Here is a 12,046-nt window from a genome sequence, read left to right on the forward strand (position 1 = left end):
CAAAAACGAGAAATGAGAGGAACAAAGAAAACGCTGCATACACAATGGTACACTACGGTACAAAGGCAGTGCAATACCACACACACACACACACACACACACAACCATTCACAAATATGAAAAATGTAGATTATCAATGTAAAAAAAGTAAATTAGACATCAAAAGGGAACCTAGAACACAATTGGCCAAAAAACAAGACAAACTCTTCAATAATATATTAATTCTTATTTTATTCATGTACAATTAAATTTACTTTGCCTATAGACTAGTATGTTTTTTTTAATAAATCTTCTTGCTTTTCAACCAATAACATCTAAGATTTTATCATTTATCATTATATATCAAAAATGTTATCCTCACAATATACAGTATAAAAATTAATATGGTTCTTTTGAGCTTTCTATTCATTTTTAATTGCAATGATTTTTCAGTATATTAGTGTTTTTACTATGAATATTTTAACAATATTTCATATTAGTGCTTTTATTTTAAATATTGTACAAATATTTCATGATATTAGCTTTTACGGTATTTTTGATCATTTAAATGCCACCTTGGTGAGCATAATGCAGCCTAAATTTTTATTATTGTAATAAAATTTTACAAAATTAGTGTTTTTACTTTTTTCCTATTTTCAAACAAGAGTAGTCTTGACGAAATGTGCTTTAAAAAGTAATAAGGTAATTCAAAATAAAATTCAAATTTTTGCATTTGAAATTATGCATTCTTTTTAGTCAATACAAAATAAAGAATTTAAGAATTCATTCACACAATGTAGGCAATAGGTGTCAAAAGAAATGCATGTACATCTGCTGAAAAATATTGGTACATGTAAATGTGTATGCATTTAAAAGTTCAGCAGATCTGTGGGAAAATGAAAGAAAGAGACAGAGAGGAGGAGATACCCGAGCTCAGAGTCAGCCTGCAGCTGAAGAACAGAGGGGTCAGTGTCCCACTGCAAGGTCCTGGAGGGGGCAGCAGGGGGTGTCACGCAGGGGACAGGAGGGAGAGAACGTGCAAGATTAACCTCAGCAGAAACAACACCATCATACACACACAAACATAAATATCATAGCACACACGGCATCAAACAACACGCCTCATGCAAGCCAGGAGAACATTGAGAAAGGACCAATCAAATCAGCACACATGGGATGCAGTTTGAAACAATACTAAGGAAGTTCATGCATCATGTTTATGGCCTTTTCAAAGAATGGCATGTATGTTACTGTAGAAAGATAAATTATATTAAAGGGGTCATGAACTGAGAAATCTAAATTCCTTTGATCTATTTACATATAAGAGGTCATTGTACTATAAAAATATCCTGTAAGTTTCAGAACTCAAAACTTTCTCGTTAGTCTAAAAACAGCTTTTATTGAAGCCAATCTGCCAAAACAGAAGGTTGTGGAATGTTTCACTTTATGACTTAATAGTGTGGCTAAACACCACCACCACAGAAGAAGATCAATGCCTGCTTCTACATCACTGCCTGTTTAGCCCCGCCCCCTGGTTTGCGCATGTAGTAGATGAACAACGAGAGGCAAATGCAGGTCTACGCAGAAACCAAACGATAAAGATGGCAACAAAATGCAGTGGCAGTGCCAAGCTGTGGAAAAACAGTCTTTGCATTGCCTTCCTTCTGATCCCAACATTAGGAAAGAGTGATCAGTGGATGTATTTAATTTTTTATGAAGTTCCAGACTGTGTCAGTAAGAACTTGGTCTTTTGCTAACTTCATTTTACCATGGATTTGTTTATAAACAAGGCACAAGGCCGTTCTGAGGCGGGGGGCTTGATTACTGCTTATGAGTGAGTGAGCATTCGAAGTGCTTCTTGTTCTCTGCATAGCAGGTCACAACACTGAGATATGTGCACGGCAAACCACTGCTCTGAGACAGGGGGCTATTTATGTAATGTAAATGCAGAGAACTTTGATTCTGTATACAGTGGATTCTCACCTAAGAGATTTCATAAGGCTTCAATAGATTCGAGGAAGGAGGGGATAACCCCAAAACTACATCTTTGATGACGCAGTGTCAAGAGACAGATGCGAAAAGGAACCCCAGGCTAATGTTCCTTTGCATATTTGCAATGTCAATATCATTGACTGGCCAACCACAACTTGTGACCTTGTACATCTTTTATGTGTTAAAGCCGTGGGAATGGAGCGAGGCCGGTGGAGTGATTGGAAATGAGCGACACCTGCGCCACTCACCGGTCTCGAGTCCCACGGAGGACATCGGAATGATACAAAAAGGAGCTACGACAGTGAAGGACGAGAGAGGACCAGACCTGGATTTTATTTTGTGTTTGGTTTTGTTTGAGTGCGATAGCCCCTCACGGACGACTGCCGTGTTTTGTTTTCGCCTTGAAGTTGAATATTAACATTCTTAATTTTTTTAATTTTCAGGGAAGTTATTTTATCGCTTCGCATTATAATCTGATTTTTTTCACCTACGTTTGTAGAATTTAGTTTAAAATGTTGATCTGAATATCATAAAAAAAAAAAGTGTCGCACGCTGGACGCTCTCTGCTGCTCCGGCCATCATATAGTAGAATATCCAAATAAAAGTATGTGTTCAACAAGCTGACAGAAGTTCATCCATTTCTTTGCTGGAAGCGTTTCGATGATGTATAATTGTTTTAATTGTAAATATAATATTTCCATGGCAATAAGGGAGAATCAGAGATTGATGGTCACATTCAGCAAACAGACACAAACACACTGAATTGTTTATATTCATTTCAACAAATAACAACCAAAATCAAATCCCTGGGAGCTTGTTAACAGTTTTATAGCATTTTAAAATGTACTAAGACAGTGATATTGAAAGACATGCAGATGAGCCCAGAATATGAACGCAACACGTTTAATTATACGTTAAGCGTTTTTCTCCCATTAGAAAACCATAATAACAAAACGCTAACATGACTTATGCATTGACAGACAGTCACATTAAAAGTTCATATTTTGGGCTCATCTGTTTTCCTTCACATAGTATGCTTTATTAGTAAGGTGTGCACAGAATGTGGTCTTTTAATATCACATTTATATGAGAGGAAAATGCTTAATGTGTAAATTTTATGTAACACAGCAGCCACAATAGTGCTGTATAACTGATGTAGGCTTGGTTCTCTTACGAGAGCTCTCTCGTACTGCGTCTTAGCAAAGACGCTACGGGAAAAGTCTCTTTTCACGAAATACTGAAGCAAAAAATTATCCTTAATTATGTATTTTTGTAAAGCGCATTTGCACCAGTACACAGCCATAGGCGAGACGGCTTGTTCATTCATTGGCTTGTTCTGCGGCAACTGCACAGCCTATCGAGCATGGGCTGATGCAACATCAGACCAATAATGCAACTTCGCGCCCTTCTTGCCACTTCCCGTCGAAACGGGTGTGGCCCAACCTATAAAAGGAGCTCGAAAAGGCTGACTCACCTGATTTTTCATCTCTTCAGCGAAGCTCACGCATCGCTGGATCACGGAGGAAGCAAGCGCCGTCTGAGAAAGCACATCAGCAGGACGAGCCATTCTGAAGCTGCTGGCATCGCCGCCTTCCACTGCCGTTCCTGCTGCGCTATCCGGCGCCTATATCCTTTCAATTCTGTTATATCCAAGCTGTTCTTTATGTGTGTGTGTGTGTTCGCCCTGCGACACACACTCGTAAAAGAGCTCGCGTTCCGCTGTGGCCGAGCTCTCACCCAAGCGCGCCGCTTTTTCAGTTCCAGGAATTGTGACTGTCTCATGCGTTTTCTGCAATGCGCAAGCCTGCACAGTTGCCCGCTTGCCTGCACACAAAAGCCGTTATCACAACAGCTTCAGCAACGCAGCTCGAGACCCCCGTTCTCGCTTTACCGGCCGTCGCCCTGCGCCGAGGGGACCGCGGCAGAGGATTACAGTGAGGCCGGGAGCCCCGAAAGCCATCCTAGGAAAGCCATCTACGCATGCTGCATGACGCTGCGTCGGCACTACACACGATGGCTGCTTCATCGAAGTGCCGGTGTACGAGTTCCGCTGTGGCCGGGCTCTCACCTAAGCGCGCCGCTGTTTCAGTTCCAGAGATTGTGACTGTTTCAGCGTTTTTTGCAATGCGCAAGCCTGTACGGTTGCCCGCTTGCCTGCACACGAAAACCGTTATCACGGCTACCCAGATATTTCCCGAAAAAGGTGTAATTTCTGGTGTCCCGGCCACGGCCGATGGTGCTATAAATGTAGTGACGATGCCCACTGCTCAGTGCCCATCTCCACATATAAGCACAGCCCTTCACACAGGGCTCGCGCCCATAAAAGCGACTCAAGTCGATCACGCGCACTACATAGTAGACGTGCCCACTCCTCAGTGCCCACAATCACTATGTCACACGCGTCATGTGGTTTCTGTAAAAACGAAACCCGTGCACGTTCGACCGGCCACGGCCGATGGTGCTATAAATGTAGTGACGATGCCCACTCCTCAGTGCCCATCTCCACATGTAAGCACAGCCCTGCACACAGGGCCTGCGCCCATAAAAGCGGCTCAAGTCGATCGCGCACACTGCATAGTAAGCGTGCCCACCCCTCAGTGCCCACAATTACTATGTCACACGTGTCATGTGGTTTCTGTAAAAAACAAAACCCTTGCACGCTCGTCCGGCCACGGCCGATGGTGCTATAAATGCAGTGACGATGCCCACTCCTCAGTGCCCATCTCCACATATAAGCACAGCCCTGCACACAGGGCTCGCGCACATAAGATCGACACAGATCGGTCGAGCGCGCCGCATAGTAAACGTGCCCACTCCCCAGTGCCCACATACACTATGTCACATACGGCGCGTGGCTTCTGTAAAAACGAGGCCCATGCACGTACGCTCTGCACAGGCAGACAGCGAGTTGAAAGTGGTAAATGTGCACATATGCAGCCCACAGTTACTCGCAGACATATCGAGTCCCACGGGACCTGCTCAGCCTTCCCCCAGTCGGTTAAGCGCCGGGACGGGATCGAGGAGGAGCGATCTGCCCGCTGTGATCAGCGCGCTCCCCGCCTCAAATGCGCAGCACACCCGAGCGCCGCTGTTGCCCGGTCAACAGAGCGCGCTTCGCATCCAGCCCTTAGCCATTCATGCAGATGCATGGTCAGCGCTTCCAGGGGTTTCGGATTGGGTGCTAGGCATTATAAAGAGAGGCTACTCGCTACAGTTTTTTTTTTTGACGCCCTCCGCGCTTTTCAGCGCGCGTCGAAACTACGGTCAAAACAGAAGTAGCACACATACTTCGGGCTGAAATATCAAAACTGTTGAGCAAAGGGGCTGTAGAGCCTGTGTCTCAAGCCCAAAGCGAGGGGGGGGCTGTACAGCAGATACTTTCTGGTGCCCAAGAGAGACGGGGGTCTCAGGCCATTACTGGATCTAAGACAGCTGAACAAGGCATTGATGAAACGCAGTTTCAAAATGCTTACGACCAGGAAACTCCTCGCGCAGATTCGCAGAGGGGACTGGTTCATGTCAATAGATCTGAGGGACGCGCATTTTCAAATACAGATAGCGTCAAACCACAGGCGATATTTGAGATTTGCCTTCGAGGGCCAGGCATACCAGTTTACAGTCCCCCTCTCAGACTCAGAGGCATACGAGTGCTGAATTATTTGGACGACTGGCTGGTTCTGGCGCGATCACGAGCGGAGCTCGTGGACCACAGGGCCGTTTTACTTGATCACCTCGAGAAGCTCGGCCTCAGTGTCAATTGGGCGAAGAGTTCGCTGAAACCCAGTCAGACGATCCTGTTTCGGGGTATAGTTCTGAACTGGTGTTCCATGACGGCGCGGCTGTCACCACAGCGCGCGATGGGCATTCAGCGCGCAGCGAGTTCTTTCAAAGATTCAGCGGCATTCAGCAAGATCGCTCAAACACTGTCAAAAGATGTTGGGTCTCATGGCCTCAGCATCTCCGGTTCTATGGCTGGGCCTGCTCCCGCTTCTGGCTGAAGGCTCGGGTGCCGCGCAGAGCAAGGGCGTCTGGCCGGCTGCATTTCAAGGTCGATCAGAGCTGTGTTGCGGCTTTAGCACCTTGGACAGCGAACGGCTGGTACTGATCAGGTGTAAGCCTGGGGACTTCCCCGAGTGTGAAAATGGTGTCGACGGATGCCTCCACTTCGGGATGGGGAGCGCTGCTCGAAGGCAGACCGTCCTTTGGCCTATGGTCAGAACGGGAAAAGCTCCATCATATCAACTGCCTGGAAATGCTGGCAGTGGAGAACCCGCTGACGCGCTTTTGTTCCCATATCAAGGATCACCACTTCGTAGTCCGTGCAGACAACATGTCCGTGGTGTCCTACATAAATCGCCAGGGCGGTCTCGGGTCCCGAAACCTGTGCAGGCTGACGGAACGCCTCCTGGTTTGGGCTCAGCGCAACATGCGCTCGCTGAGAGCAGTGCATGTGCCTGGACTGCAGAATCTGGGTCCAGACAGGCTGTCCAGAGGCAATGTTCCTACGGGTGAATGGTCTCTACACCCGCAAACAGTCCGGCTGTTGTGGGAGAGATTTGGCATGGCGGAGGTGGACCTCTTTGCGTCCCACGAAAACGCTCACTGCCCCGCGTTCTTTTGCAAGAACGAAAGCGCGCTGTCATGGAGATGGCCGTGCTGCCCGCTTTATGCGTTCCCTCCTGTCTCCCTCCTTCCGCAGGTGATAGAACGGGTGAGAGAAACGAGATGTTCAATACTGCTTGTAGCACCTCTTTGGAAGAACCAACCATGGTTCCCAGATTTGATGCAGTTAGCAGATTTCGCTCCGTGGCTGGTACCGTTGAGGAGGGACCTCCTCTCGCAGGCCAGGGGCTCGATTTGGCACCCTCAACCGGAGTTGTGGTCCCTCCATGTGTGGGCGCTCAACGGTTACCCGCTGATCTCGCAGTGGGAGTGCTAAATACCATCACTCAGGCTAGAGCTCCGTCGACACGACGTCTGTATGCCTCGAAGTGGTCGGTGTTCTCCAGCTGGTGCAAAGCTCGAGGTTATTCACCCCTTAGTTGTGAGGTGACGGAGGTCCTCCCCTTCCTACAGGAGCTGTTGGATAAGGGCAGAGCCCCATCCACGCTCAAAGTTTATGTGGCGGCCATCGCGGCGTTTTCTGAAACGGCGTCCGGTCAGTCAATAGGAAGGAACGATTTAGTCATCCGGTTCCTCAGAGGAGCTAGGAGGCTGAATCCTCCCAGACCTCTGTCAGTCCCTATGTGGGACCTCGCGGCGGTTTTGGAGGCCTTGAAGGGTCCCCCTTTTGAGCCTATCCAATCGGTTAGCCTTCAGCATCTGTCGTTCAAGACAGTATTCTTGTTGGCTCTCGCTTCTGTGAAGCGTGTGGGTGATTTGCACGCGCTCTTGGTGAGCCAGTCGTGCTTGGAGTTTGGGCCCAATGACTCAAGGGTCATACTCAAACCTAGGCACGGTTATGTGCCGAAATCCCTCAACACACCGTTTCAGGCTCAGGTTATTGCCCTGTCTGCCCTGCCAGTGTCAGGGGAGGATGGAGACTCGAGTCTTCTTTGCCCTGTCAGGGTTTTAAGAGCTTATGTGTCTCGCTCTGCTGCCTTTCGGCAGACGGAGCAGCTGTTTGTCTCTTTCGGTGGACGTTCCAAGGGAATGGCTGTTTCGAGACAAACTCTATCCAGATGGATAGTTGACGCCATAGCGTTAGCTTACGCTTCCAGGGGCCTTCAGTGCCCGTTGGGCGTCAGAGCACACTCCACAAGAGGCATCGCCTCGTCGTGGGCGTGGTCTACTGGGATCTCCTTGCAGGATATATGTATGGCGGCAGGTTGGGCCTCGCCGTCTACATTTATCAGGTTCTATAACCTGGAGGTCCCCGCCTTGCAAGCAAGGCTGTTGTCGGTATAGTCAAATCAGGGCCCTGAGGGGAATACTGAGTTCACGAGCGCTATGCGCTGCCGACTGTTATATGGGCAGCATTGCGTAAGACCCGCATTGCCACATTGGTCAGGCCTTGCCTTGGCAGTGTGATGTCATATTGCCGCATCTACGGATGCTGCTAGATATAGGACGGAGGGCTTTTTCCCTTTTCTGTCCTGGACTCTCTGTGAGTCCCTCAGGTGACTGTGCACTGTAAATCCTGGGCGTTGCTTCAGGTTTATTGGTGTGTGATCCCTGCGTGCACGGCATTTTACATTGCAGTACGAGAGAGCTCTCGTAAGAGAACGTACTCGGTTACTAAACGTAACCTCGGTTCTCTCTAGAAGAGCAAACGAGTACTGCGTTCTCTGCCGTGCACACGATTCACTCTGGTTCGCTTCGGCGATGAAATAAATCAGGTGAGTCAGCCTTTTCGAGCTCCTTTTATAGGTTGGGCCACACCCGTTTCGGCGGGAAGTGGCGGGACCTTATTGGTCTGATGTTGCATCAGCCCGCGCTCGATAGGCTGTGCAGTTGCCGCAGAACAAGCCAATGAGCGAACGAGCCGTCTCGCCTATGGCTGTGTACTGCTGCAAATGCGCTTTACAAAAATACAAAATTAAGGATAATTTTTGCTTCAGTATTTCGTGAAAAGAGACTTTTCCCGTAGCGTCTTAGCTAAGACGCAGTACTCGTTCGCTCTTCTAGAGAGAACCGAGGTTACGTTTAGTAACCGAGTACGTTTTATTATTCTAATATTACATAAAAATAATATTAAATAACTTGATTCTCGAATATGTGTAAGTAATGTAAATGAACTTTGCATCTACGGGTGATGGGCAAGTAGCCTAATGTAAGTGTAATCTATAAAGACTTATAAAGTCTATAAAGACTCTTTTTTACATATGGGTGTCATGTAATAAAATATTTTTAATACAACTGATTTTGTTTTGAACGTGAATTTATAAAAAAACATTGTAAGTAACTAGTTATAATGCTTTCATTTTACAGAAAGTAAGCCAAGAACGTTTACACAATCAAATAAAATTTTCATTGAATTAAATCTAGCGTGAGTTTAAGCACTCTCAAAAAACTCTTGTTTGCCTATAATTAATAAAGCTGTCTATGAATCTCTTAATCTCTTGGAGCTGACATGAATCTCTTAATTACATCGTATGCACATTTTCACTCTGACGTTTATGATTAGAGAATTTGCAATGAGAGAGTGCAGAATTTTGGACAAACCTCCGCTGCGTTTAGCGATGACTATTCTGAACGCTTCTGATAGGACATTGCATTCATAAACTCAACAGAATCATCTGCGAATGGTTTATTGCGCAACTCTGCAAAAACGATTAAAAAGAAGATATGATGAAACATGTGCAGATATAAATGTAACGCTGCAAACTGACACTTTTCATTTTTCAAAGATTTGATAGATGACACGTGACCACGTCTGTCTCTGGCTCAGCGCCAGCCAAAGCGCAAATGCACATTTGAATTGAGCAGCTGAGCATAATCACACAGGTGTGATCGTATCAAATGTAAAAATATTATTAGTCAATTTTTTTGTCTTTTGGAAGCTGGATTCAAAAACCAGTTGGGTCTAAAATCTGAGGGGCACATGTCCCCTCGGTTTGAAAGGGCATGACGCCTCTGCTTGGGGATAATTGCCTGGTGCCTAAACACACTAAAAAAAGCCACATTAAGCGTTATGTTGAGCGATGTATAATGTCTCTGTTCAAGCTCTGCTTATTCACAAGCCGAGTGAGACTCATACTCGCAAAGGTAATGTTAATTATTAATCCAAACAATATCAAAAAAAATGCAGCAATGTGACTCTTTTATTGAGTGACAGGCAGTAGGTTTAATCAGTGACATTAATAGATTTACTATCCGGCGTCTTATTGTCATCTTCACGACCTGCTTGGTGTTTTTACACAAAGAAAAGGCAAAAAAACATATGACATTGTCCAGTTTTCTCTCAGAACGATGGTCTGAGTTACTATTGCAATTCTCGATGCAGCATGAATGAAATACAATGGTGACATAACAGATTGTTTTTATTACAGCTAAACATAACTAGAAACGAATGGAACCGAAAGCCTCACTCATTCAAGTTACAAATGGCCTCACTTACACTTACGCTAAAAAAAAGGTGGATAAGGCCTATTTCAAAGTACCATCTGATATCAAAACCCATCTTCTCTCAACTAAATTATTAAGCCGACTAGGAAGATAAACAAACTATGCACAGTTTCATACATGACGTGTTTTGATTGGTGGCCAGAATGTAGCAAATATATATTTTCTATTCTTATATGACCCACAAAGGCAAAGCTTTGCTGTGATGTGCATATTTTCTCCTATAGAAACAAGTCAAAACAGTGTTGACCTTGTAAACTTTTTTTTTAAACCTCCACCTTCAGTACAAGTCACAAACATGGCTATTAATTTTTTTCACTCAGCTTACACAGCCAGAGGGGTCGCGTGTCAAACTGACACTCTATTTTACCAGTGATGACATTTAAAAAACTGTATTGTCATTCACGTCGTTGCAAATGGCTCCAATTTAACCATGCAAGAGGAATTGCTGAAGTCAAGGCTCAAGTTAACAGCAGGCATCAGGCAGTCACACCGGGGGGACAACCCAAACTGCTCTGCTTTTTTCAACTGCCAATGAGATAGAGTGTGCGCTGACTTTAATAGCAGAGCATAAACGTTCCCTTCAAAGGGACTGCTTGGGATTCTGGGTTAGGCTTCTGTGCAGATACATACCTTTCATAGTTTGTGTCTGTTTTGTGCTTACTAATGCCACTGACCCCTGACCTGGGAGAGGACAAGAGTTATAGATGAAGATACTTCGAGCGGGACACTGTTACAACCGACCTCGAAGCAAAAACAACTCATGAAATATTTTGTGAAAATCATGCTGAGGCAATGGTACTGCATAGCTAAAGATGAAGTCATTGATATGTCCTAGAAATATCCCCTCGGTCCAGCCCCCTGCAGGGAGCACTGACAGGGACAAATGCGCACATCATGTGTCAAACGTGCCGCACTTCTGCATTATGCAGACTTAATTACATGCCAGAGCAGCAGCCGCATCAGCCGACCCCTTTCCACATGACTGCAGCTATCTGGCGATATTTCAGAGAAAGAAAAACGAGTCTGTTAACAACCCTCACTGCTACCGGAACTGATACACTCTTGCTTGTTATTTTAGATGCTGTATGTTAAAAATCGATCGCATCATCTTATATATATTTCTCTTACAGGAAGTTCTCAGGTTGATTATCGATTTCTAGATGCCCACTAAATTTATCAGGCAGTATCATGAACTCTCCATTTCAGTATCAGTTGAATTAGATTTGATACTTTTATATTGTCTAAAGCTAACAGATGAAGTGGAAAAAAAAAAAAAATGAGCACATTACAGGAACCACAGAATGATTCTTACCTATATCTGTTGATCCCATATAAAAAGACAGAGAAACATGGGTATCAGCCACACTTTTGTGTTACAAATTAACTTGTTCCTGCTTAAACACAAGCTATTTATATATTAAATATATATACACCCACACTTTTGAACTGTGGTATATATAGATCATTTAAAATAAAATAAAATGGATTGTTATTAACCTGCTAGTATTGTTTACCTTACTGAACTATCATTGGAGAAGACATTTGTTTTTCTCTCAAATACTAAAAAACAATAAAGATTTGTGTCTCCTGAAGGTACATGAAGATTAAGGGGTGTTAAATACCTGCCAGCAGCTGCTCCATCAACCGAGTCCTGGCTGCCTGTCTCGCTGGGTGTGCTCATTGACTTTGATGGGGACATGGGTGTCGGGACTATGAACAAACAAAAAATAAATAAAACTGTGAGATATAAAATGTCGTTAAATGTAAAAAAAAAAATGAAGCTACATCTTAAACAATGTTTTTTTTTTTTGCTTTTTAAATTTACACTGCATAATTTCATACTATTCGCAATCAGAATTTATTTAATTTAAAAGGCAATGTCCATATTTGTAATGCACATGGCTCTGCACTAGATGGCGATAGTAGCAGATAAAGGGATAACAATTACTAACAAAATCTGTAGAGTGGTGAGATAATTCATAAAACAAGTAATTGTGAGTTTCTTAAT

General features: G+C 44.6%; 1 protein-coding gene across 4 annotated transcripts in view; it reads right to left on the reverse strand.

The window, feature by feature from the left end:
- LOC132104271 (cytoplasmic dynein 1 intermediate chain 1-like) overlaps positions 1 to 12,046 on the reverse strand; it is a 70,414-nt gene that overhangs the window by 56,382 nt on the left and 1,986 nt on the right. For 2 of the 4 annotated variants that reach the window (XM_059509614.1, XM_059509613.1), the window contains exons 4-5: positions 11,661 to 11,748; positions 907 to 966 (exon numbers count right to left, since the gene is read on the reverse strand). In XM_059509614.1, coding sequence (XP_059365597.1) covers positions 907 to 966; positions 11,661 to 11,748 — 148 coding nt within the window. The remainder of the gene's footprint in view (positions 1 to 906; positions 967 to 11,660; positions 11,749 to 12,046) is intronic. The other 2 variants (XM_059509616.1, XM_059509615.1) reach the window with 1 other exon arrangement.

Source organism: Carassius carassius, chromosome 25, assembly GCF_963082965.1.
Source record: "Carassius carassius chromosome 25, fCarCar2.1, whole genome shotgun sequence".
Taxonomy (NCBI): domain Eukaryota; kingdom Metazoa; phylum Chordata; class Actinopteri; order Cypriniformes; family Cyprinidae; genus Carassius; species Carassius carassius.